Source organism: Calonectris borealis, chromosome 13, assembly GCF_964195595.1.
Source record: "Calonectris borealis chromosome 13, bCalBor7.hap1.2, whole genome shotgun sequence".
NCBI lineage: Eukaryota > Metazoa > Chordata > Aves > Procellariiformes > Procellariidae > Calonectris > Calonectris borealis.
The window spans coordinates 24,686,564-24,712,638 of NC_134324.1; the positions used below are offsets into that span (position 1 = coordinate 24,686,564).

The following is a 26,075-nucleotide window of genomic DNA, read 5'->3' on the forward strand; positions in this document are numbered from 1 at the left end:
CCTCAGCCCAGGGCCTTCCTGTGTACCCCAGTCCCAGTGTCCCCCAGTCCCAGTGCCCCCAGCCTAGGCACCCCCACATGGCTGAGCCCCAGCAGAGCCCAGCTTTGCCCCCCACCCCAGGTGCCCCCAGCCCGGGGATGCCCCCCGCTCCAGGGACCCTGGCACAGCACTCATGGCTGCCCTGCCCCCACAGGGCCGAGTGGGGTACGAGTGCTGCCCCCACAGTACGAGTGCTGACAGCCACCGGCAACCCCAGGAAAGCCCACTCTGCACTGGGACCACCGGAGACGGGGGTGTGCTGTGCGCTCACCGCCAGGACAGAACTCCTCAGCAGCCACACGCCCTGCAGGGCTGGGCTGCGGAAGGACTGGTCCCCCAAGCCCCCCGCAGCAATGTCGCGGCTCAGCCGCTCCAGAAGCTCTGCACAGGCAATAAACTCGCTGCCCCCCTGCCCGCATCCAGCAGCTTCTTGCCCCTGCCCGCCTGTGCGAAGACAGGTTACACGTGTGCCAGGGCCATGTGCGCCCCAGGGTGGCACCAGCTGGCATGTGGCAGCCACGGCCTCCTGCCTCTTGCCCGATGGGTGCTGAGTCCGCCACAGCACCCATTTGGCCCCCACCTGCCCAGACGGGTCTCCAGGACAAGGGGTGCTGGGGTCCCCAGGAGCCGACCGCACCCACACGCTGCCGGTGTGCCTCTGTGTGTGTGTGTGTGTGAGAGCGTTTGTGCGGATGTACACATATCTGCCTGCAGAGATACATGTAGGTGTATATATATGCCCGTGCCTACGCGTGTGCGTACATGTGTCTGTGCGCAAGCATATGATTATGTATGTGCATGGAAAGTATATGTGTGTGCTTGTGTGTATTTCTGTCTATGCAAGTATAGATGTGTGTGTGTGTGTATATATGAGGGTATGTATATGTATGTATACATGTGGATGTACATATGTGTTCATGTGCATGCATTCCTGTCTCTGTATCTGTATATGTGTGTGTGCCTGTATGTGCCACGTGTGTATGTGTGCTGTGTACACATGCAAGTGCAGGAGTATGTATGCACAGGTATGTACACACGTGTGTGCATGGATGTGCGTGTGCACACATAGGTCTGCCTACACGCGTGCCCGTGTAGGGAGGTGTGTGCGTGCGTGCATACCTGTATGTGTGCATGTGTGGGCATCTCCGTGCCTCTGTGTGTGTATGTCCATGCCTATGCACATGTCCATGTTTCTGTCTATATGCACGTCTGTGTGTCTGTCCATGCACCCACACTGGCACGCGTGTCTGTGTGTCCATCCGTAGCACACACAGGCATACGTGTCAGTGTGTCTGTCTGTACAATCCCACACCGGTACGTGTGTCCGTGTGTCCGTCCCTAGGTGCACACCGGTACGTGTGTCCGTTCGCACACCCGCGCGCGTGGCCGTGTCCGCCCACAGCGCTGCGCGGCCTCCGCCCGGCAGGGGGCGCCGCCCACCTCCCCCCCCCGCCCCGCCGGCCCGCGCTGGTGGCGGGTCCTGCCCGCTAGGTAGTGAGCGCCCCGCAGGTCGGACCGCCGCCGCCGGCGGAGAGCGCAGGGCAGCGCGGACGGGGAAGCCGCTCCGGAGGTGCCGCGGTACTCGGGGCAGCGCTGCGGGCGGTAGCGAGCGGGCGGCGCCGCGGGGCGGGGCGGGGCGCGGAGGGGCCGCTGCCAGGACCCGGGGCGGGGCGGGGCGGGCCGGTCCCCTCAGTGCCGCTGCCGGCCGCGCCCGCCCGGTCCCGCCGCCGCCATGCGCAGCCGGAGCAACTCGGGCGTGCGACTGGACGGGTACGGGCGCCTGGTGCAGCAGACCATCCTCCGGCATCAGGTGCGGTGCCTGCCCGGGGCGGGGGGGGCCGGAATCCGCCTCACCGCGGGCCCCGGGGTCCCCCGCCGGCCCCTGGGCCTGGTGAGCCGCCGCCTGACCCTTGCAGGCCGGGACAGGCGGAGTTAACTGGGAAGGGGGGCCGCGGCCCCTCGGTGTGTCCCCCCTCCGCAGGACGCGGTGACGGGCCTGCTCCCCGCCAGCGCCGACCACCGGGATGCCTGGGTCAGGGACAACGTCTACAGCATCCTGGCCGTCTGGGGGCTGGGCCTGGCCTACCGCAAGAACGCAGACCGCGACGAGGACAAGGCCAAGGCCTACGAGCTGGAGCAGGTAGGAGGGAGTCGGCAGGAGGAGGGCCCGCGCCGGCTGTCCCAGCCTGGCTGGTGGTACCCGGGAGCCAGCTGTCACCTCCCGGATGATTTGCTTTTGGCATGGCCCGGCTCTGGGGCTGTGCAGTGAGGACGGGGACAGGACTGTCCCCAGGACTGTCCCCAGGCACAGGGGGTAATAGGAAGGGATGTCAAAGCCCACTCTTCCCAGCGCGTGCTGGAGCCCAGGCGGAGGGTCCAGCCCTTTGGCTCTGTGGTGATCGGGGAACGCAGCCCTTCTTCCAAGGGCTGGGGAGCTGTGTCCTGCAGCCATGCCCTCCCTCCCCCTGCACAGCACAGCAGCTCGGTGTTGCTGGCAAGGCAAGAAATCTTGCTTCCCTCTGCTATTGCCTAGGGAGCAGGGGCCATGGAAATGTGAGCAGGGGCTCTGGTTACAGACGCTGGAGCCCTGCAAAGGTCAGTGGCCAGCTGATCCTGAGTCAGGGCTTCTGCTGGCTGCATGGAGATTAACAAAGCTATTTTCCTTGTTCCTACAGAGCGTGGTGAAGCTGATGCGGGGACTGCTTCAGTGCATGATGAGACAGGTAGGGGCTGGGGAGTGCCTCCGAGAGTCGAGCGGTCTCCTCAAAGCCCAGCTCTGCCACAAAGACTATCAGTCCCATCTGTGCCGGCTCTCCCCAGCCTTCCATGATGAGCAGAGGGAAGGCCCCCTTCCAGCAAATCTTGAAATAAGCTCTGACTTGGCATCTGTCCCTGGTGTGATGGAAGGCCCAGTGCTGTGGGCTGGTGGCCAGTGGAGCCTTTGCCAGCTGCTCCCTGTCTTGTGGCCTGGTTGGTGCTGGGACTCCGCAGCTCTTCTCCATGAGGGCATTTGGGGTGACCCTTTTCTCTCCACATGGTGCAGCTGTGGCCATGGGCCCTCCACGGCTGCAGCCCTGTGCTAGGGTGGTACGTGAGCCTGCACTCACTGCCTTGGTGCATGGAGGGGCTTAGCCCGGGGGCTGTAGGATTTCTGCCCTGCCAGGCATGGCTCCACTTGCTGGGCTGATGGCATGGGGCAGCCCTTGGCTCTGGGGCTGCCAGACTTCTCTGGAGACAGGGTTTGACGAACCCCTGCATCTCCTTGCTCTTCTCAAGGTGGACAAGGTGGAGGCGTTCAAGTACAGCCAGAGCACCAGGGACTGCCTGCATGCCAAGTACAACACCCACACCTGTGCCACCGTGGTGGGGGACCACGAGTGGGGTCACCTGCAGATGGATGCCACCTCCCTCTACCTGCTCATGCTGGCGCAAATGACGGCCTCAGGTGACGCTGCTGGGGGATGCCATTTCAGCTTTGAGCATGCTGATCTGTAGGGCTCTACACGTTCTCAGTTTGGGTGCAACTTCCTGGGTGCCAAGCTGCTGCAATGGCCTCCCTGACCTCACTGTTTTCTTAGACTTGCAGCACCCAAGGTGGATTTGGGCCCCTCGATGTCCATCTCTCTAAGAGCCCCTGTTTGCCTGAAGCCCCAGAGCTGCCGTAGGGAGGTGGGAGTGGGGACGGGAGCCAGCCAGGACATGGCTGCCACAGGGCAGGCATGCAGTGAGGAGGAGGGGTCCAGCCTGGGTTACTGCAGCCCCTTCCTAGGGATGACTGTGGGCTTGGAGTGACTAACATGAATTCCTCCCCCTGTTCAGGCCTGCACATAATTCACAGCCTGGATGAAGTCAACTTTATCCAGAACCTTGTGTTCTACATCGAAGCAGCCTACAAAACCGCGGTGGGTAGCCCGTGCTGGGGAAGGGGAGTGTGCCCTGGGTGTCCAGGTGGTGGGTTGGTGTATAGGGCAGCTGTGGGTCCCTCCTGAGCCCCGGAGGGCAGAGTCCTATAGTGCCTGCTGGGAGCACCACCGATGGGTGGGATTTGAAGGCTTTCTGGGTGTGCTGTGAACCACTGCCTTCTCCAATGTGCCGCTGCCTCTGCGCAGGACTTCGGGATATGGGAGCGCGGGGACAAGACAAACCAGGGCATCACCGAGTTGAATGCTAGCTCTGTCGGCATGGCCAAGGTGAGCCGGGGAGGGGTGCTGGGCAGGTGCCAGGGAGCACCCGTGGCCCTGTGCTGCTTTTTTTACAGGGAAGGCTGGGCATGTTGAACTCATGGGCTCAATGCCCCATGCAGTGATAGGTTCTTGGGGAGGAAGACTTTTCTCCTTGTGTGCTGGGATAAAACTGTGCCCCTCTTGCCTGAGTTTTGCCTGAACTGGGAGTGAGAAATTAGTTGGGGTGTGTGGCAGAAACGTCCAGGGCCCTGTTGATGTCTGACTACCTGTGGCTTCAGAGATGTGGTCGCATTCTGACCAGGGGTGCTCTGCAGCCACAGCAGGGTTTAAATTTGTTTAAATTTAGGCAGTGCATTATACAAGGGGGCTGGCACAGGGTGAGAGCTCTTACAGATGAGCAGCATGGTGGAGGACTTGCCGCTTTGAGTCTCGCCCTGCTTGCAGGCTGCCCTGGAGGCACTGGATGAGCTGGATCTCTTTGGAGCAAAGGGAGGCCCGCAGTCGGTGATACGGGTGCTGTCAGACGAGGTGCAGCACTGCCAGGTGAGACCCGCACGGGCTTTACACCATTACAGGATGAACTATGATCTGCTGGGGCGGTGTGAATGATGCCCAGCCTGGCAACCTAACAACCCTTCTTTCCCCTTTGCCCAGTCCATCCTCCACTCGATGCTGCCCAGGGCCTCCACATCCAAGGAGGTGGACGCCAGCGTGCTCTCTGTCATCTCCTACCCGGCATTCGCTGTGGAGGACAGTGAGCTGGTGGAAATCACCAAGCAAGAGATCATCATGAAGCTGCAGGTGAGTGGCTCTGCCGTTGTCTCGCTCTTCCCAGGAGACAGCTACAGTCCAAACTGTTGTAGCCCTTTTCTCCCCAAAAACGTGCTCGGGGAGGGGGTGCTGGGGTGTGTCCTCTCCCAGTCTCCGTGACCTGTGGCAGGGGTGTGCAAAGAAACAGTCCTGTTTGCTGTGGCCCTAGGCTGTGATCGTGGTGCCTGAGCACTAGGTGAGCAAGTGAGGGAGTATTTGACTGGAGGAGACCCTCCCATGCTTCTGCATTGAAGGTACGAGGTACCTCACACTGTTGCTCCTGCTCAGCACCTCTTTCCCTTGCTTCCAGGGGCGGTACGGCTGCTGCCGCTTCCTCCGGGATGGCTACAGGACCCCCAAAGAGGTAAGTGTCCCCAGCCCTGCCACCTGTCAGAACTTGAGTGCCAAGCAGCAGCTGCCCTGGGCTGCGTTTGCAGCCTCCCCAGGTGCAGTGCAAAGGCTGTGGTGGGGAGCACTGGGAAGATGAGAGCCCTGAGTAGTCCCAGGCAGTGTCACGGGTCTGGGCAAGGCTTCCCAAAACGCCAGAGCCCATTGCAGAGGTGGTACATCCCACCCACACCCATAGCAGATGGGCAGAGGCTGGCTTTGCTGGCTCTGTGTATCTCTTAGGCTGGGGGAAGATGGGACCACTGCCCTGTGTGGGACCCTGCCGAGGTGGCCTCTTTCCCCAGCTCTCCCAGCCCTGACTGAGGGCCGGAGGCCTGTGGAGGCAACCATGCAGTGCTGCTCCCTGACAGCCTTGGCTCTGTGGCAGCACTGGAGGTCACAAAGCTGCTTCTGCCTCTCCCGAGACAGCAGGTAGCTTGTGTACTGCCACGCTTGGCTCTCAGTGGAGTGAGCGGAGACTTTCTTCTGCTTTGGGGAGGGAAAACAGGAAAATTTTATACGCAACAGTTGCATTTGATAACCACAGAACCAGGAAATGGTACTTGGAGGCTCTTAAATCATCACCGACTGTTGGGCCCATAACCTGGTGGGGCTCCTTTGGGCATGAGTGCTTCTAAATGCTTCTCCTCAGCTGCACCTTTTCAGACCCGATCATAACAGGCAGTGTGTGTGGCTCTGTCTCTCTAGAGCCAGAAGAGAGTGGCAGCATCGCCAGTCTGACTTTCACAGCACTCACGAGCTTTGCCAGCGTGCAAAGCCGTGGATTACTTCTGGGGAGCTGCAAGGCACAGGAAGGGCAGCATTATCTGCAGAGGCACTGCAGCTGGCTGGAGTCAAATGGGAGTTTGGGAGCTTGTGGCTGGTGTGCGGGCACTATAGAAAGCATCTGGTTCCTCTGTCGCTGCTGTCCTCTCTGCTTGACAGTCTGCTAAGGCCAGCTCTCTCCCTTCTTTGTAGCAAACAAAGCAGTTAGCAAGGAAGGTTGAGCATAGGTCCCTCGGGGCAGTACAGCACCCACATCTGGGCTGGGAGGATTCGGCGGAGGCAGCTCTTCATCCTGACCACTTCCCTTGTGTCAGGCTTGCAGTCGCACCAAATGGCAGGAGGGACCCTGCTCTCTCTGGCCCTGCGTGACCAGCCCAAGCCCTCGCACCCGGCTGGGCCAGCCTGGTGATGCTGGAGGAGGCAGGTGCTGAGGAGCTGGGGCAGAGCAGGCAAGGCGAAGGGGACGCAGGTGTCCCCAGTGCAGCGAGGGGGATGTTGTGCTGTTATACAAAGCTCTGGGGTGCTCTCCGGGGGACTGGGTAGGCTCCCTTTGCCCAGAAAGGGTGAGTCCGTTCGGCATCAGTGCAGGGGGCTTGGGAGGGGATGTCTGATGGAAAGGACACAGCCTGGAGGTGAAACTGCTTTTCGGCTCTGTCTCAGCCATCATCCATAGAGGAGGACTGGGAGGGCATTTGAAGCTGGGATCTCGGGTGGAGTAGAAGCCCTGTCAATTTGAGGGGATCCTACCACCCACCACCTGCCTTGCTGTAACGCCCTCCCTGTAGGACCCCAACCGCCTCTACTACGAACCTGCTGAGCTGAAGCTGTTTGAGAACATCGAGTGCGAGTGGCCTCTCTTCTGGGCGTACTTGATCATTGATGGGATTTTCAGCGGAAACATGGAGCAGGTAAGGGAGGCAGGACCTGCCAGGCCGGTGGAAAGAAGTCCCTGGCAAGGGAGGCGTGGGGGGGAAGGATGCAGGGAGCCGTGACTGAGGGCAGATCCCCTCTCCTCTCTCCTCAGGTGCAGGAGTACCGGGAAGCCCTTGAGGGGGTTCTCATCAAGGGGAAGAATGGGGTGCGCCTGGTGCCAGAGCTGTACAGCGTCCCGCCGGATAAGGTGAGTGGTCCTGAGCTACAGTGGGAGTGGGAATGTCTCATTACGAGATAATTAGATTTTAACTGATTAACCTGAATCGTTAGTAAAGAAGCACATGTAGTGCATGGAAACCCCATGTAAAAAAAGTGTGGCTTGGAGCTGTTATAAAACCATGTTGGATAAATAAACTGCTTCCCCAAAGCATTTCTTGCCCCCATACACAAGGGTGCTTTGCTGACAGTCTGCTGGCCTGGAATCGGAGTCCTCTGAGAGCTCAGGACACGTGGACCTGGGCTGAGGAGGTTGTGCTGAGCTCCCGTTTAGTGGTGAGGGTGTTTGTGTGGGCCTTGGCTGAGAACAATGGCCTTCTGGTGCCCAGGTGGTACAGGAGAGATGCTCTCCCCACCAGCAAGCGAGAGCATCGCTCTGGTGCTCCTGGGGCATGCCAGTCGTTCCCGTGGGATGGCCTGTGTTGGGAACCCAAATGTGGTCTGAGCAGCTGATCTGTTGTCTGACACAGGTGCCTGGGGCAATCACAAGAAGAGGGGAGGAATGTAGCCAGGATGTTTTGGACCCCCTGTGGCAAATGCTTTTGTAGACCTTTGTTTTAAGCCTTAAACTGCTGGACTTCAAAATGCAATGATGATGCTTCCTTCAACATCCTGTATCTGTGGATCCCTCCCCGATCTCCTGGCTTGTCTTCCAGGTGGATGAGGAGTACAGGAACCCCCACACTGTGGACAGGATACCCATGGGCAAGCTGCCGCTTATGTGGGGGCAGTCCCTCTACATCCTGGGCTGCCTGATGGCTGAGGTACGGTCACCCCTGGTGGTGGGGAGGGCTGTGGGGCCAGGCTGTGAGCTCTGAAAGGGCAAATGCTGCCACCCTGAGCCACCTACCATGGGAAAGTTGTCACCTCCATCCCACAGGACCTCTTAAAGGTGGGTTGTCCGTAGGCATCACCCATTCTACCTTACCATGAAATGTTCACCTCCTCATACCTCTCTTTCCTCAGGGGTTTCTAGCTCCTGGTGAAATAGATCCCCTCAACCGCCGATTTGCAACTGTCCCCAAGCCCGACGTGGTGGTCCAAGGTGAGGGAAAGGGACCGGTCCCAAACTCCTGTGCCTGCCAGGCCAGGGGACTCTACCTGTGCAGAATTCACAGGGGTGGCTCTGGGGTGGCTGTGGTTGCTGGGTGGCTGCCGGTGCAGCCAGATCTCACCTCTGGCAAGGTGGGTATAAGATAGGGTGCAAGTCCTTCCACTCCACCCTGCATTGCCCCAGGGAAATACTGCTACAGCCTTCTCTGGAGAGAGGTTGAAAACTGTCCTGTCTTCCTGCCGCTCAGTAGGGAAGGCTTGGGTGTAGAGAATGTTAGAAGGAGCAAGGCAGACCTCTGCAGTGGGAACTGATTCCCAAAGGGACCCCAGACAGCTGCCTCTACATGACGTGGCACCTTGTATGTGTCCACAATGGCCAGGGGCAGTGCTGCCACACCCTTGTGCCCCTGCTGCACTGAGCCTGTCCTCCTCCGCAGTGTGCATCCTGGCAGAGACGGAGGAGATCAAGGCTGTCCTGAGGAAGGAGCACATCGACGTGGAGACTGTGGCAGATGTCTACCCCATCAGAGTGCAGCCTGCTCGCATCCTCAGCCACATCTACGCCCGGCTGGGTGAGCTGGGCTCCCTGCTCCCGCAGCAAAGGGGGTGCAGAAGGGTCTGTCCCATCCCCTGTCACTCCTGCTCATAGATGCTGATGTCCTGCCCTGCTGCTCTCTGCCTGGCTGATGAGGGCTCTGCCACCCATTCCTGGGCCTGGTAAAGCTACTCCTGCCCAAGGGGAACTGGAGTGGCAGGCAGTGCTGTCAGGGTGATTCTGAAAGGGATAAACCTTTGGCATTGCAGTTTCACAGTTGCCCTAGGGACAGGCAGAGGCTCTGATCCATATAGGATGGACCTGGTGTGGGCAGGAGCCAGCTTTTGTTCCTGTACCCAGATATCAATAGGGGAGGCAAGCCAGACCCCAGAGAAGGGCCCCCTGGCAGTTCCTGGCTGAGAGAGCCTGTAGCTCAGGCGGGACGGCTGTTGTTGGAGGGTTGGCAGGGCTGAGTGTGAGGGGAGGGTGTGCTCCAGAGCTCTGCACTCTCATTCCCTGACGCTGCAACCCCTTGAGCCTGGGGCTTGTTGTGCAGGAGCTGGAGACTCAATCGGGGCCAAAGGAGAAATCTGATCCACTGAAGGCTGCACACACTGGCTAATTTAAGCCACCAAAAGGCCAAGTGTGACATGGGCAAAGGGGACACAGGAGCAGCCTGGCAGCTGCCAGGGCTGACATGACCAAGGGGTGATGCTGCTGCTGCACCATCCTGGGCTCTGGGAGTAATCCAGGAGCAATGGGAACACTGACAGAGCTGTCGGCTTTGGGAGGCCAGCCCTGTGCAGGGGGGAACCCCTGGCCCTGCCCCAGCTTCTGAGATCCCCAAAGACCTGGAGGTGTGGCATGTTGCAGAAGTCAGGATGGGCTGTATGCCCCTGTTTCAGCAGGAGGGCCTGGGTGTCTCTAGCCCCCTGGGCAGGGCTGGGGGACAGAGTATCGCTGTCCCTTAGAGCTATGCCAGCTCAACACAGGGTCCTGGGGTACCCCAATCACAAACCAGTCTTTTCTTGCTGGCTGGTAACACAGGGGTCTGTCTCTGTTTGCTGCTGCATCCCCTCTTGTGAGGAGGCTTGCACTAAAACCTCCTCCTCCCGCCCCCCTAGGCCGCAACAAGCAGATGTGCCTGACAGGACGGCCCTACCGGCACATGGGTGTCCTTGGGACCTCCAAGCTCTACAACATCAGGAAGAACATCTTTACCTTTACCCCGCAGGTGGGTGGCATTGCACGGGCTTATTCCCATGCAATCTGGAACTGGGCAGGAGGTTTCTCCGCTGACTGAGTGCTTGAGTTATTCTCACCCTCTGAACAACCTGGGAGGGCAGAGCAGCCGCAGCTCTATGGCGTGAAGCAGCAGAGTTGGTGGTCCTGGCTGTCTGTGTGCTGAGAGGAGACGGTTTCAGCCTTCTGATGATCAATGTTGGGTGAAAATCTCTTTGCTCACCCTGACAAGGACACCAGGAGGAGGCTGATGGCAGGACAGCTGTCCCCTCTGTCCAGCATGGTGCGGGGACGAGCAGGGTTGCAAGCCTGGTGCTGTGGGAAGTGCATATTTGCTTGGGATAGGCACAGCATGGACCAGCTGTGTGGGGCCTGGGTGATGCTGCTGCTGAGCTGTAGTGTTATCTCCTCATAGTTGTTGGTGGCTGGTAGCTGCCCTGGGGGTTGAGGGTCCCTTGCTAGACTGTACTGGACGTACCAGGTAAGGTGGGATGAGCTGTTGGTGCAAAGGAGCATCTCCCCTGGGTGCACTGTATGGCTGGCCTGGCTGAGCGCCTGTGGGAATACGTGGGTGGCACCAAAGAGACCCGGTGGCTGCAGGAAGGGCCACTCATGTCTCCTGCTGTCCTCGCAGTTCATAGACCAACAGCAGTTCTACCTGGCTCTCGACAACAAGATGATTGTGGAGATGCTGAGGACGGACCTGTCGTACCTCTGCAGCCGCTGGAGGATGACCGGGCGGCCGACCATCACCCTCCCTATCTCCCACACCATGCTCGGTATAGATCCTCTGGTCTTGCAAGGCATTTGGCTAGAGCAGCCCTGGGAAGCAGCCTCTGCAGGAGGAAGGGGGTGGGCAGATGTGGGACCATCTCTGTAATGGGACATGGTGGGGTTGGAACAGCCAGTAGCATCCTGTAAAGAGCTTACCACTCCAAGGAGCCACACTGAGTTGGCAGCTGTCCTGGCAACTAGTGGGGCTGCCTGCCAAGCACTAGTGCCTGCAGCTCAAGGGATGTTTGCTGGCATGGGGTTATTCAGTCTCGGGGCAGCTAGGCTTGTTGGGAAGCCTTTTGGGAGCAAGACCAAAAAAAGTCCCTCTGTAAAAGTGTTCTTGGAGCTCTTCCTGCATCTTGACTCTTCACTAAGACTAACCACCTGCTAAAGGCTTTCCTAGACAACAAGGAGGGCAAAACAGCAAACCAGAAGGAGCAGAGTGCTGTGCAATGGCACAGAGCAAAACTGGCTTCTCTGGAGCAGCTCACAGCTTCCCCATGAGCCTGGTGCAGGGAAGGGACTCTGTTCTGCTTCCAGGCCTTTTTGGCTCTCCTTGTGTACTTGAAATCCTTCAGTGTCTTGAGCGTGCCCTTTGCTGTGGTGTCTTCTGCCCCTGACAGCAGCACCCCCTCTGCTGCCTTGTTTGAAAGCCAAGGACAGAGCAGGGGGCTGTTTGGGTGCTGCTGTCTGGTACTGTTGGCTTCAGCCCAAGGTGAAATCCCAGGAGCCTGGAGTGCGTCTTGGCCTGGCTTTGCTGGAATCCAGCCTGGGCAGTCCTGAATTTCCCTTTTTGGGTGGTGCTTTTGGCGCCACAGCCTGGCTGTGCAACCCAAAGCAAGGGTCTGGCCGATGCCATGGTGCTTTGCATGTCTGAATGCTCACCTGGCCCTGTAACCTTCGGGGAGCCTGTTTGAGTGGGAGAGCCTGACTGTCTGTGTCTCTGTCCCCAACAGATGAAACCAGCAGCAGCGTGCACCCCACGGTGCTGGCAACGCTGCAGAAGCTGCAGGACGGGTATTTTGGTGGCGCAAGGTGAGTGCAGCTTCCTGGGGTGCAGGAGGGGAGAGGGCTGGTGGCCTCTGAGAGCCTGGTTATGAGGGTACCTGCTCGGCCTGAGCATCGGCTGTTGGGGAACAAGCTGTGGAGGATACATTGGGGTGTGCTAGGCTGTAAGTGCACCCCGAGGCTACAGTCCCAACAGAGGAGATGCAAGAGAGGACATACCTCTTCATGCCATTAAACCCATGGCTGCGGGATCCCTCTAATAGCATTTGGGCAGCCCGTCCATGCCCACCTGTGGCTGGAGGAGTTGCAGGCAGCTAAAGCAGGCACTGGGGCCTGTGTATGCTACTGGGCGAGTGCGTCTCTCCCTGCCAAGTGCGATCTCCCTGGATCCAGGAGGCAAAGCCGAGGGTATTGCCTCCCCCTTTCTCTCTGTGTGACCTCCCCTCCTCTTGCTCAGGATCCAGACGGGTAAGTTGTCGGAGTTCCTGACAACGTCATGCCGAACGCACCTCAGCTTTATGGACCCTGGGCCAGAGGGTAAGGTCTTTGCCAAGAGTTACGAGCTCAGCATTGGCAGCTTTGAGGAGCTAGACGTCGAGGAGTGGCTGCATGGCTTGCAGATAGCAGAGGATGGTAAGGGAGAACAGGCCAGTTGCTGCTGTGATGTGCCAAATGCCAAACTCACCTGTAACACCCAACCTCCCTGCCACTGTCTGCCACTGTGTTCTTCATACACTTGGGTTTTCACCCTGTTTGTGTTCCCATCTGACCCTCCATCAATTAACCTTGTCTGGGTGATGCTTATGGTGACACCAGTGGGGTGGGACTGGGTGAATTGATGCAGCTGTTATAGCCCCCTCGCTGGAGGAGTTTTCCAGCGAGACGGGGATGGGGCTGGTGGATGTGGCCATGGAGAGCACGGAGGAAGCTCTGGAACGAGCTGCTCTGACCTTTGTAGGCTGTTGCATGGGGAAGAGACGAAGGCTCAGCAACCTGCCTCCACTTGGAGATTTGGCTGAGAATCTTTGGTGCACAAGTGACGGTGCAGAAAGTGATGGTACAGTGCCCGTGATGGTGGGGAAGAGCCACCATGTCCCCAAGCAATCTCTGAGTGTTGTATTCCTGATGCCTTTGACCCTCCCTGGGCAGAGTGCTCCAGTGGGTGCCAAATTGAGGCCTTGCTGCTGTGGATAGGGTGCCTGAGAGGGCCTTGGCCTATCACAGCGTGATGGACCCACGGAGTCCTGAGACCATGGTGGGGTGCAAGTTTTGCTGCTCCCCTTGCAAGCAGGCCTGGGTACGTCCTCCTCCTGCATGACCTAGTGTTGGTCATCTTCACAGCCTTCCCATCAGTCTGCTCTGCCTCTGCTGCTCCTGTAGCCAATGTTGCACTGCTGTGACTCTGAATACTTATTTCTCTTGCCCTCCCCTCGCTTTGCCTGTGGTCTCCTTGCAGGCCGCACCCGGGCTTTTCCAAGGTGTCTGCACCGCTCCCCCCCCGCCCCGCCCCCATGGGAGACAGGGCCTGCCTGGCCTCTCTATAAAGCAACTAGAAGATGCTCAATTTTAAGTTTTTCCTGTGGTCAGATGCTGCAGCCAGGCAGGATGATGTTCTCAAGCCTGATGTCTGGGGGACTCCTCCAGCCAAGCCTTCAGGCGCTGGCACGAGGCATCCCCACCAGGTGCGGAAAGGGGATGCCATGCTGTCAGCCTCACATGCAGCCTGCAGCTCACATCCTGGGGCAGACACACCAGAGCAAAGCTTTGCTCTGGCCCACTGGCTGGAAGTGCATCGACAGCTCTGTGTTGTATTGCATTGCCTTGGCATGGGGCATCTCCCCGCGCAGGGCATCCCCCTCTCTGCTGGGCGGCGCTGTTATCTCCCGGCAAAGTAGTGCAGGAACAGGGGTGCCACGGCTACCGTGCTTTGTGAGCCTGGCTGCTGGCACTGTCCATCTGTCCATCTGGTTGCCGGCGCTAGCCCCACATTGTTGCTTTGTGCAGCCCTCGCTGAGGCACAGCTGGGGAGCTCTCCGGGGTGGGGAGGGTGCCCTGGTGCAAAGCAGCTGAACCCCCTCTCTTCTGCTTCCCCTTCCAGCAGACACGTATGACGAGGTTGCTCAGTACTTGGACCACCTGCTGCAGCGCACGGTTCCCCAGTCGAACCTCCCTCCCACTGCCCAGCGCGGAGGGCTGAGCCGCTTCCGGGCTGCTGTCCACACCACCCGCGACCTCATGTCCCTGGCGTCCAAGGCCAAGGACCTTCATGTCCAGAGTGAGTAACTCCAGCACCCTCAGCACCTTCACTCAAGCCCGGGGGTGAGGCTGAGGTGCTTTGGGAGCTTTCCCAGCTGTGCGATGCTGGGGGCCCCAGGGGAGCATGCCATGGACTGCAGAGCAACCCAGCCTTTGCCTGGGCAAAGGCACATTATGTCCATCATGTTAGTCCTGGCCATGGAGTATCTTGGAGTTGGTGCCTGTGCAGTCCTCATGGAAACTGCTGAACAATAAGGGATGGCAGCTCCCTGTGGCGTTCCTCTAACTGGGTGGGCAGGGGCTGCTTCTCCCACAGCTGGCTTCTCTGCAGGGGCTGCTGGGGGAGCAGTGTGTCAGATGTGAGGTGGTTTGGGGCACAGCAGTGGTGGTTGGCGTTGAGAATTGTCTGCACCAACCTTGGTTTTTTTTTTAGATGTTGGGATGTATGTCCCCAGCAAGATCTTCCAGGCGTCCCAGCAGTCGGTAAAGCTGCTGAGTTCACCCCACCAGCATGATGTGGATGGCAAGGTGAGCCCTGTCCCTCCCAGACTGGCTGAGCAGTACCATCCTTTCAGCTGGAGCCAGAGGGTCCTTGCAGGGCTGCATGGGGAAGGCTTGGTGTTTGGCGAGGGGGAATATCCATGGGTCAATAGCCTTGGCTCTGTAACCAGACCGCACTTGGTGCGGGGTGTTGGCGGTGTTAACCAGGAGCATGGGTCTCCCTTCCCCCAGAGCCACGCGTTCTATGCAGAGATGAACCTGCCCCATGATGAGGATGGCAATGTGGACTGCAAGGCACTGGTGGATCAGTTGCGCATCTGCCCCACACTGCAGGAGCAAGCGGACATCCTCTACGTGCTCCACATCCTCAAGTACGATGAGCTCCAAGTCCTCCTGGCTCACTGAGCAGAGAGAAAGCTGGCACAGCCATGCATGCATCCCAACCTGCAAAGCCTGGGGGCTGCCAGGGAGCTGCTGCAGGGCAAATTGCTGGCCGTAACCCGGCATCTCCTTTACTGCAGGGGGCCCGAGTGGCATACGGGGCTTGATAGTGAGCCTGGTCCCACTGTCAAGGAGCTCCTCACTGAGATGTACATGCGGGTGGGGGACACGCGCCAGTGGGCCCTGATCCGCTACATCTCTGGCATCCTCAAGAAGAAGGTGGAAGCTCTGGACGAGGTAATAACCATGCAGCTGGCCTCTGGCAGGCTGAGGTCCGTTGGGGAGGAGGCAGCAGAGTGAGCAGGCAAACCATGGCTGCATCAGTTCTGTCTCCCTCTGCCTTGTGCTGAGGCCCCAAACACTGAGCTGTTGGTGACGCCTGGGGTGACCCTTCCTCTCCCCAGGCCTGCACTGACCTCCTGTCTCACCAGAAGCACTTGACGGTGGGGCTGCCTCCAGAGCCACGCGAGAAGACAATCTCCGCGTGAGTGTGGCACCTCTTTCTCCCCACACATGCTGGGCTGGGGCTGGATATGAGCCCACTACTCTGGAGTCCGTGGGCAGGAGTTGCTCTGGGTGGCTGTCCCCAGCCTGTATCTCTCCTCTCTGGGCTGTACAGACCAGGAGGGATGCAGGGCTTGCTCTGCTGCCTCTCACCTGTTCTGCCATTTGTTCCCTCCTCAGCCCGATCCCCTACGAGGAGCTCGTTCACCTCATTGATGAAGCCAGCGAGAAAAACCTCAGTGTGTCCATTCTTACCCAGGTGAGGGGCTGGGGTGGCAGGGGACCTGGCTCACCTTGGTGAGCAGCAGTGGGGTGATCTGCCTCTTCCCCTCCAGGAGATCATGGTGTACTTGGCCATGTACATGCGCACACAGCCTGCACTCTTCGCTGAGATGTTCCGCATCCGCATCGGGCTCATCATCCAGGTGATGGCAACGGAGCTGGCACACTCCTTGCGCTGCTCGGGTACGTGCAGCAGGGTTGGCACCCCGGCTGGGGTGGGTGCTGAGGTGCTTGGGGCCCTGTCAGCCAGGAGGGAGAAGAGCTGTTAAAAATGGACAGCTCAGCACCAGGACGAGACTCTGCGTGAAAGTGCTGGGGTCTGCAGCTGAGACTGTTCTCAGGCAGCACAGGCATGTGATTTCACTGTGGTCTTTATTAAGGCATGTGTTGGACTGGCACGGGGAAGATTCCCTGTTTGTAGGCTACAGCTGGAGTTAGTGTATGTCCTTCCAGGATGAGCTCCTGTACCAGTGCTTCCCCTGCTATCAGAACAGGGTGTAGCGTAGAAAAGTACCAGGAGGGCTGTGAAGCAGGGTACAACATCCCAACTCTGTTCTTTCCAGCTGGAGAAGCCACCGAGAACCTGATGAATCTCAGCCCATCAGACATGAAGAGCCTCCTCTACCACATCCTCTCCGGCAAGGAGTTTGGGGTGGAAAGGAGTGGTGAGTCTCTCAGCAAGGTTGCAAGAGCATCTCTGGGCAAAGCTGTTCTGGTGCGGAGCACAGCCAGCTCCAGGTGTTCCCACCTGTGGGGGATGTCCCTGTCCTTCTGCACGCTCAGCACAGCTGCTTCTGCACTGCAGTGGTCCAGCGAGAAGCCGTGCTCTTCAGCAGGGTGGTGCTGAGCAAATTTCTGGGGATTGAGCCCGAGTCCTGTGGCTACTGGGGCTTTGCTTAGTTCAGCACTTGGCCTGGTCAGGCCGGAATTGAAGCAGTTCTGTGTTGTGCTTATGGATCTCTGGTGCTGGGATAGAGGACAAAGGTGTGCAGAGGTACCAGTGCCTGAGCAGCAATGAGGGACGGCTGTGCCCTGAGCCATGGTACCCACTCTAGACCTCTCTTCCCCTCCAGTGCGATCAGTCGACTCGTCGCTCACCACCGCTATCTCCATCTGTGAGGTAGGGGCTGTCGGGGCCACCAAGCCTGAGCGTGCCGGCATCGTCAGGCTGAAAAGTGAGATCAAACAGGTGAGGGCAGGTTGTGCAGGCTGCTTCTGCCAGGTTTTGTGCGTGACAAGCAGCTACAAGACAGGCAGGATTGATGGGAGAGCAGGAGGGAGCTTGTTCCTGGGCTTCAGAGAGCTTACAGCTGCTTCCAGGAGCTCCTTTTGGCTCCAGTCCTGCCCTGGGGGGAGAATTGGGGTAAATCTGTTAGTGGGGATTGCTCTGGCAGTGCAGTACAGGGGGAGCACAGGGGTCCTTGAGAAAGTGCAGGGGTGGGGAGGACCACGTGGTGTCCCAGTTGTGGCTGGTGTCCTGGTGGGCCTCTTCCAGGAGCAGAAACTTCATTTCCTTCTTCTCTTGCAGCAATTGGATAAACGTAGGCAGTCCCTGACTGGGAGTAAGGTGAAGCCATCCTGGTCCTCCTGCAGCCTCAGCTTTTATCCCTGTGCCACACACCAGGGCAGCTTCCGAGCATGCATGAGTTAATGAGCTTTCCTAAACAAACCCACTGAGCGAGCTGCTGCAGCAATGAGCTGGCTTCTGCTCTCGGCAGGCTCAGGGTTGCTCTGTTCAGGACACGAGAAGGAGGCTGGCTCCCTGGGAAGACGTTGGCATGGGTTAACATGCTGTGAGGGCGCAGGGCTGGCACTGCCCCACAACCTTTGGGGAGCTCCCCTTTGAGTGGGACCAGGCATGTTTGGAATGGCAGGGAGGAAGGCTTCTCTAAGCCATGGGTGTATTGGCATTACAACCAGCTGGGAGCTGTGCTCCATAGCTGCTATGGCCGAATAGATCCCATTATACCCCACAAAAACTTGCTGAGCGGGACGGCATGATGTTTCCAGTGCCATGACCAGCAGTGGCCCTGCTGGGCAGTTCACTAGTGATGATTGGATCCTGCCTATAGCCTCCCCAGCTATTTCTTCTCTGGGGGAAGAGCCTCCTGCCCAGGTACAAATGACAAGGACCTCCTCTGGTGCTTGATGTGTGTCCAGGAGGAGTCCTGAGCTCTAGGAGGGGTCCCGTCCTCAAAGAGACAGGGCCTGCGGGGACCAGGCTGACGCAGCAGGTTTATGGCCAACCTGCTGCAGTGTGAAACGTGGCATCGCAGGGAGACCATGTATGTGGCGAGGAGGGTCGTCCAGGTGCAGTGACCTTGTGTTGGCCCTCCAGTCTGCCTGAGACTAAATCCCTGCCCATGCCAGCAGCCAACAGAGCAGTAGCAGCCCGCTCCTGTGTGCCAGCCAGCACAAGCCCACTGCTGCTGCAGCACCGTCGTGTGGGGGCCCCGCAGCCACTCTGTGCCCTGGCACAGTCCTTCCCCTCTGATGCTAAAATGAGACTTTCCGCAGCTCGCCTTTCGAAACTACCGCTCAATCTCCAGCTAACCGCAGCCCCTGGGATAACCTGAGCTTGGTCCATGCTGCTGCTGCTCTGCTTGCTGTGATGGCCACCCTGCTCTGGCACAGTCTGATTTTTCTCTCTCCCTTTCTCCTTCAGCCCCTCAGTCTGCAGTCCGGGGATACTGAGCTGAAGTCCTCTCTGGTAACCTGCGTTTGTTGGCTGCGCACATGGGGTCTGTCCTATTTGTGACTGCAGAAAGGAGCTGGGGGGGTGCTGCAGGGAGCCAGGGCTGCAGGGTGGGCTTTGCTGGGGGCAGGGGGTGGCAGCTCTGCCCTGGGACCCAGGCTGGGCAAGCACAAACTTTTGGGCAGCAGCGGGCTGTGTTCTTGTGGGGTATTTAACTTCACAGCACTCTCTGTGGTCCTTGTTTTGTCTGCCCAGTCTGCTGGGCACTCGGAGCTGCTGGGCAAAGGCTCCTTTTCAAGCATGCTGGAAGACCAGCGCAGTAAGGACAGCCGCCAGGGCCAGTGGCAGCGGAGACGGCGGCTGGATGGGGCCCTCAACCGTGTCCCTGTGGGCTTCTACCAGAAGGTCTGGAAGGTCCTGCAGAAGGTGAGCTGGATGTCCGGCTGGCTCCTCTCCATGCATGCGAGCCTGTGGTCCCAGGCACCAGCCTTGCTGGGGGACTTAGGCACCTGGGGCTGGTCCCTGATGTTGTGTAGATACGTGCTTCATGAACAAGGCCTGCAGCTGGCCCTGGAAGGCTGGGGAAGAGCTGGAGCTGCCTTGTAGGCATGCAGGACCTACCTCATACTGTGCTGACCCTTGCAGAGTGGGGCAAGGTCTGCTCAGGTGCTTTATACATTAGCTAGGCTTTATACATTAGCTAGGCAGCTGAAGCAGTTCTGGCCACAGCTTGTCCTTGGCATGGTAAGCCAGGGAGCAGAGCACTGTGCTGTGTGCGGGAGGGCTCCGACTGATGCCAAACTGGTGGGAAAGGAGTGATGCTGGGCAAAGAGTCAGGAGGTGGAGCTGGGGCGTGTGGGCAGCACGCACCAATGCTCAAGTGGGAGCGAGTTGGGCTGCACCTACATGTCTTAGCACAGTGCTTCTCCAGGTCATAACCATCGTCTCTCCTTCTTGTTCTGCAGTGCCATGGCCTCTCCGTGGAGGGCTTTGTTCTCCCCTCTTCAACAACCAGAGAGGTAGGAGGTTTATGTGAAGGGGAAACAGGGCAGGTGGGTGCTGGGTTGCCCTGGGTGAGTGCCCAGCATAGCTCAGGACTTGTGTTGGCAACATGATGCTCTAGGTGCATTTCTTTCTCCCTCCTCACAGATGACCCCAGGGGAAATAAAGTTTGCTGTGCATGTGGAGTCAGTCCTCAACCGCGTGCCCCAGCCAGAGTACAGGCAGCTGCTGGTGGAGGCTATCTTAGTGCTCACCATGCTGGTGGACATGGAGGTGCATACCATCGGCGGCATCATAGCTGTGGAAAAGATCTTGCAGACAGCCAACGATCTCTTCTATGAGGAGCAGGTAGGGGCCAGGCCTCATGCAGGGGTCACGGCCTGCACCCAGGGCTGCTGGCTGTGGTCCCCACAGCTACGCAGGGTTCACCCAACTGGAGGGTCCTGTCTGTTGTCCTCATTGTGTTCACGGGGCACAGCAAAGATGTAGTGTCCTCCTCCCACTGCTCACCATCGATGTGTCACACTGCGAGCGCAGTGGAAGATGCTTGGGGTGGAAGCTGGTGCGGGAACTGCCCTTATTCCTAATGCTGCCTTTCTCCTTCCCTGTCCAAAATCCAGAAAGCCCTGGGTGCTGACGACCACATGCTGGAGAGGGATCCTACGACGGGCATCTGCAGCCTGCTGTACGACAGCGCACCAAGTGGTCGGTTTGGCACCATGACCTACCTGTCCAAGTCGGTGGCCATGTACGTGTATGACTTCCTGCCCACTGACAGCTGCTCCATGCAGTAGCTCTCGCAGCTCTTCTCCCCAGGTTGCAGGTGCTGCGGGAGGGTTGTTTCATACAGCTTTTAAAGATGGGCATTAGGCTAGTTTGCAGGCAGCCTGTGTGGCCGTCTCTCCTCCCAGTCCTGGCCTCTCGGTGGGTGAGCAGCTCTCCTGAGGAGCTCCGCAGGAGGCACGCATGCTAAGCTGACCTGTGCCTGCATGCAACCTGTGGAGCAAGGGCTGGCAGGGAAAGGCTGAGCTTTGAAGCCTGCTTGTGTTAGAAGTCTCTGCCTGCACGGCTCCTCCCGGGTCATCACCCCCGGAGGGTGCCTGTGTTTGAGGGAGATGGAAAGGGCCCCCCGCACCAGGCGTGTGTGCTCAGCACTGCAGCGCTCCCTCGCCAGCTCACACCCTCCCTGCCTCCAGCAGATATGAGGGTTTTAACCTGTTCTGTGCTGCTTTTTATTCCAAATCTGCAGGGTTTATACTAGTGTAGGCTGGAGCTCTTGCTCTTCTTGCGGCTGATGGAAAAAATTTGTTAGAGGAATAGGGGATGCTGCCTGAGCCTCTCTCCCAGCACACCCAAAATCAAAACAGTCCAACCCAGCCACAGCTGTGCTGCTTGGAAGTAGGCAGCCCATCATGCCCCCCTCAGGGGTCCTGTGTGCAGAGGTGGGGAGGCTGTGGGAGCCAGGAGCATCCGAAGGTCATGACAGATCCCTGTTACCACCAAGCTGTGAGGACAGGCTTCTGGCTGGCTGGGGGATGCCGGTGGCAGCCCCTACGAGCCATCTGCTCTGTCCATGGCAATGTTGCTAAGGGCTAAGTTGCAGGTTCCCAAGTTCATACGTGCCCTGTGAAGCAGCTCTGAGCTGGCTGCTTGGCTCAGTGTTAGCTGTGCCATCACAGATGTGCTCTTAATGCTCAGCTGTGGCCTCTGCCCCAGCTCCCATAGCCTTGCACAGGAGAGGGGTGGTGACTTTAGAGTGGGTCCCAGCTCTGCTCTATCCTGCAGGTCAAAGCCCACATGAGATAATGTGGTTGGACTGACGGGGATCAGGTACACACACCACAAAGTAGTGGGGGGAGTGGGGTTATCATAGAATACTTTGGGTTGGAAGGGACCTTTAAAGGCCATCTAGTCCAACCCCCCTGCAATGAGCAGGGACATCTTCAACTAGGTCAGGTTGCTCAGAGCCCTGTCCAACCTGACCTTGAATATGTCCAGGGATGGGGCATCCACCACCTCTCTGGGCAACCTGTGCCAGTGTTTCACCATCCTCACTGTAAAAAATCTTCCTTTTATCTAGTCTAAATCTACCCTCTTTCAGTTTAAAACCGCTGCCCCTTGTCCTAGTGCAACAGGCCCTGCTAAAAAGTTTGTCCCCATCTTTTTTATAAGCCCCCTTTAGGTATTGAAAGGTCACAATAAGGTCTCCTTGGAGCCTTCTCTTCTCCAGGCTGAACAACCCCACCTCTCTCAGCCTTTCTTCACAGGAGAGGTGTTCCATCCCTCTGATCGTTTTTGTGGCCTCCTTTGGACCCGCTCCAACAGGTCAATGTCCTCCTTGTGCTGAGGACCCCAGGACCTTGCATTTGGCCTTGTTGAACCCTGAGAGGTTTACACTGGCCCACTTCTCGAGCTTGTCCAGGTCCCTCTGGATGGCATCCCGTCTCTCAGGCATGTCAACCGCACCACTCGGCGTGGTGTTGTCTGCAAACTTGCTGAGGGTGCACTTAATCCCACTGTCTATGTCATTGATGAAGATATTAAACAGTACTGGACCCAATATGGACCTCTGAGGGACACCACTTGTCACCAATCTCCATCTGGACATTGAGCCATTGATCACTACCCTCTGAATGCAACCATCCAGCCAATTCCTCATTCACTGAATAGTCCATCCATCAAATGCATCTCTCCCCATTTTAGAGAGAAGGATGTTGTGGGGGACCGTGTCAAAGGCCTTACAGAAGTCCAGATAGATGACATCTGTAGCTCTTCGCTTGTCCCTTGATGTAGTCACTCCATTATAGAAGGCCACTAGGTTGGTAAGGCAAGACCTGCCCTTGGTGAAGCCATGCTGGCTGTCTCGAATCACCTCCCTGTCCTCCATGTGCCTTAGCATAGCTTCCAGGAGGATCTGTTCCATGATCTTCCCAGGCACAGAGGTGAGGCTGACAGGTCGGTAGTTTCCAGGGTCCTCCTTTCTACCCTTTTTAAAAATGGGTGCAATGTTTCCCTTTTTCCAGTCACCAGGGACTTCACCTGACTGCCATGACTTTTCAAATATCATGGAGAGTGGCTTGGCAACTACATCAGCCAATTCACTCAGGACTCTGGGATGCACCTCGTCAGATCCTATAGACTTCTGTATGTTCAGGTTCCTCAAGTGGTCATGAACCTGATCATCTTTTACAGTGGGAGTGACTTTTCTCCCCCAGTCCCTGTCGTGCAGTCCATCCACTTGAGAGCTGTGGGAAAAGAGATTGCCACTGAAGACTGAGGCAAAAAAGTTGTTGCGTACCTCAGCCTTCTCCTTCTCTGTTGTTACCAGTTTGCCAGTCATGTTCATCAGGGGGGTACGCTTTCTCTGACCTTCCTTTTCTGGCTGACATACCTGTAAGCCCTTCTTTATTATTCTTTGTGTCCCTTGCCAAGTTTAGCTCCAGCTGTGCCTTGGCCTTCCTGACTGCATCCCTACAGAACCGGGCAGCGTCCCTCTACTCTTCCCAGGATACGTGTCCCTGCTTCCACTGCCTGTGCATTTCCTTCTTGCCCTTTAGTTTGACCAGCAGGTCTCGACTCCTCCATGCTGGTCTCTTGCCTTCCTTTCCTGATTTCTTACACCTGGGGATTGAGAGCTCTTGCGCTCTATGGAAAGCATCGTTAAAGATCTGCCAGCTCTGTTTGGCTCCCTTGTCCCTGAGGGCAGTTTCCCAGGGGGTCCCATTGACTAACTCCTCAAGCAGCTGGCAGTTCGCTTTCCTAAAATTCAGGGTCTTGACTTTACTCTTTGCCTGACCCATATCCCTCAGGACTGCGAACTCCTCCAGTGTGTGATCACTGCAGCCCAGGCTGCCTCCAATCCTGATGTCGCTGATTAGCTCACTTGTGTTGGTGACCAACAGGTCCAGTAATGCATCCCCTCTGGTAGGGCTGTCTATTACCTGGCCGAAGAAGTTCCCCTCCATGCACTCCAGGAGTCTCCTGGATTGCCTACAGCTCACCATGCTACTTTTCTAGCAGATGTTGGGGTGGCTGAAGTCCCCCAGCAGGACGAGAGCCTGCGAGAGCGATGCCTCCTGTAGCTGGAGTAAGAAGGCTTTGTCAATAGGCCCCCCTTGATCGGGTGGCCTGTAGTAAACACCACCCACAAGGTTCCCTTTGTTGCCTCGGTCTCTAATTCTTACCCATAAGCTTTCAACCTGCTTGTGGCTATTCTTCAGAGACAGCTTTTCACACTCTATCCATTTCTTGATGTAGAGGGCAACCCCTCTGCCCCTCCTTCCTCGCCTGTCCCTTCTGAACAGCCTGTAGCCATTGATCACTGCACTCCAGTCATGGGATTCATCCCACCAAGTTTTAGTAATGGCAACGAGGCTGTAGCTTTCTAGCAGCATGGTGGCTCCCAACTCCTCCTGTTTGTTGCCTGTGCTGTGTGCATCGATGTAGAGGTACTTCAGCCGGGCTGTCAGCCATGTCACTTTCTTAGAGGAACGCACCTTAATTCCTTTGAGGTGTTTCACTGGTGTTCCCGTTTGCTCCAATTACCTCTTATCTCTGTAAGACTTCAGGTGTGCTGCAGTGTACCCAGCATGTCTCAGAGCAACAGGCTGAGGGCCCTCACTAGGACCCCATCCCTCTAACCTTGGCGTATCATCCCACAGCTTGTCACGGGCAAGCCTGATATTACCTTCTTCCCTCTTCAAGTCTAGTTTAAAGTTTAATGAGCCCAGCTAGCTCATGAGCAAAGAGCCTCTTCCCCCTTTGAGAAAGGTGAATCCCATCCGACACCAGCAGGCCTGGTGCCATGTAGGGCATCCCATAATCAAAAAACCCAAAACTGTGGTAGTGACGCCAGCCATGAAGCCATGTATTAATAGACTGGGTCTGTCTGTTTCTTCCAATGTTGCTGCCTGCAACTGGAAGGCTAGAGGAAAAAATAACCTGTGCTCCAGATTCCCTCATCAACCGTCCCAAGGTGCTGAAGTCTTTTTTGATTGCCCTTGGACTACATGTTGCAGCTTCATCGCCACCCACATGGAAGAGCAGTAATGGGCAATAGTCCGAGGGCCGTACCAGGCTAGGAAGTTTCCTAGTGATGTCCTTAACCCGGGCCCCAGGGAGGCAGCAGACCTCCCCACGAAGAGGGTCTATCCAGCATATTGGACCTTCTGTTCCTCTCAGAAGGGAGTCACCTACAACTATAACAAGTCTTTTCTTCCTCATGGAGGTGGTCATGATACTGGGGGTAGGCCTTTCTGCCCTTGGGAACACCTCTGGTGTAGATGGACTGTCATCCACATCATCCATTGACTGGCCTTCCACATCCAGAGCCTCATACCGGTTGCACAGAGGCACCTGGGAAGGCAAGGTGGGCAAGGAGGGGGTTCGCCTGCTGCCCCAAGCGTGGACTAGCTTCCATTCACTCCTTTCCTTTAAGCTACTGCCTTCAGCCTGGCAGGGGGAGGATACAGGATCCCCTTGATCTTGGGCTTTTTTCTGGTGGCTGTTCCTGTTTCTGTCTCATGGAGGGCAGAGCTTGGTTCCACCAGCCTGTCTCTTTCTCAGACACCCTGATGCTCCTTAACCTTTTTACTTCCTGCTGTAGCTCTGCCACCAGGCTGAGCAGATCGTCCACTTGGTCACACCTCACACGGCTGTTCTCACTAGTGCCATCTGCTCCCAGTGAAAGGCGCTGGCATGCCCTGCAGCCTGAGGCCTGGATGGCTGCATGTTTTTGTGGGAGCTCTGTCTGGGTTGCCACATCCATTCTGGCGAGTGCAGAGAACATGGGTTTCTGCCAGGTGGATACCATAGCTAAGGTCCTTCTGAGAGGGTGGTGACCACTGACTGAACTCACCTCTGGAGCTGGTAGGGTGATGATGCCCTTCTGCACGAACTGCTGCGCCATTCTCTGTTTGCCCTCTCTGGTCGCAGCTCTCCTGGTTGCTAGTGCTCCCCAGGCTGCTTTTTATAGGTGCGAGCGTAGCTGCAGCCCTGTGTGCCAAGATCTGCTGCTCTGCTGCGGATCAGGCCAGCTCAGGAGCAGCTCCCCTCAGCGACTGATGTTCTCCTGTGTGTTTTCTGATCTCTGCGTTTGTTTGGCCTTAAAGCTGGGCTTGAGGGTAGCTCCTGGGTTGTCTCACAGGGCCGCTTCCTGACAGTAGCAGCTATTCTGTAATTGTTGCACACTGATCCCAGGCTTGAAGAGACTGTTAGCCCCCGCCCAACTTCTCTGTTTGTCCCAAGAAAATCAGGAGGAAGCTGCATTTGGAAGTCAGCAGGGCCCTGGCCGAGCGTGGGGAGGGATCCCCAGCAAAAAGCGTTGGGCACCTTCTGGGGCTTCTTTGGGGAGCGGGGCACAGGGCTGCATCCTCTCTGGCAGGAGGCCTCCCCTCGCGGGGCGGGGGCCGGGCGGGTGCGTGGGTGC

The 26,075-nt window shown here is 57.6% G+C and overlaps 2 protein-coding genes across 11 annotated transcripts in view; both read left to right on the forward strand.

The window, feature by feature from the left end:
* The first annotated feature begins 1,712 nt into the window (after nt 1–1,712).
* PHKA1 (phosphorylase kinase regulatory subunit alpha 1) lies at nt 1,713–25,786 on the forward strand. Of its 10 annotated transcripts, none has more exons than XM_075162671.1 (34): nt 1,713–1,849; nt 2,021–2,179; nt 2,715–2,762; nt 3,316–3,484; nt 3,859–3,941; nt 4,149–4,229; nt 4,668–4,766; nt 4,878–5,024; nt 5,344–5,397; nt 6,992–7,114; nt 7,231–7,326; nt 8,012–8,119; nt 8,322–8,400; nt 8,846–8,980; nt 10,068–10,177; nt 10,820–10,964; nt 11,916–11,994; nt 12,425–12,600; nt 12,926–13,024; nt 14,066–14,242; nt 14,657–14,751; nt 14,956–15,095; nt 15,246–15,402; nt 15,570–15,649; nt 15,850–15,928; nt 16,005–16,134; nt 16,515–16,616; nt 17,025–17,140; nt 17,480–17,518; nt 18,617–18,661; nt 18,902–19,072; nt 19,612–19,665; nt 19,796–19,996; nt 20,269–25,786. In XM_075162671.1, the coding sequence occupies exons 1-34, from the start codon at nt 1,772–1,774 to the stop codon at nt 20,440–20,442; spliced, it is 3,828 nt and encodes a 1,275-aa protein (XP_075018772.1). In that variant the 5' UTR covers nt 1,713–1,771; the 3' UTR covers nt 20,443–25,786. The 10 variants fall into 10 exon arrangements, 8 of the variants coding, with proteins under 8 accessions (XP_075018772.1, XP_075018773.1, XP_075018775.1 ...); XM_075162672.1 differs by having other exon boundaries at nt 14,069–14,242; XR_012675658.1 differs by lacking the exon at nt 20,269–25,786 and having other exon boundaries at nt 18,617–18,692; nt 19,796–19,972.
* Nucleotides 20,311–26,075, forward strand: part of HDAC8 (histone deacetylase 8) — a 44,824-nt gene continuing 39,059 nt past the window's right edge. The window contains exon 1 of the mRNA XM_075162685.1: nt 20,311–20,396. The gene's annotated coding sequence lies outside the window, so the exon portion shown is untranslated. The remainder of the gene's footprint in view (nt 20,397–26,075) is intronic.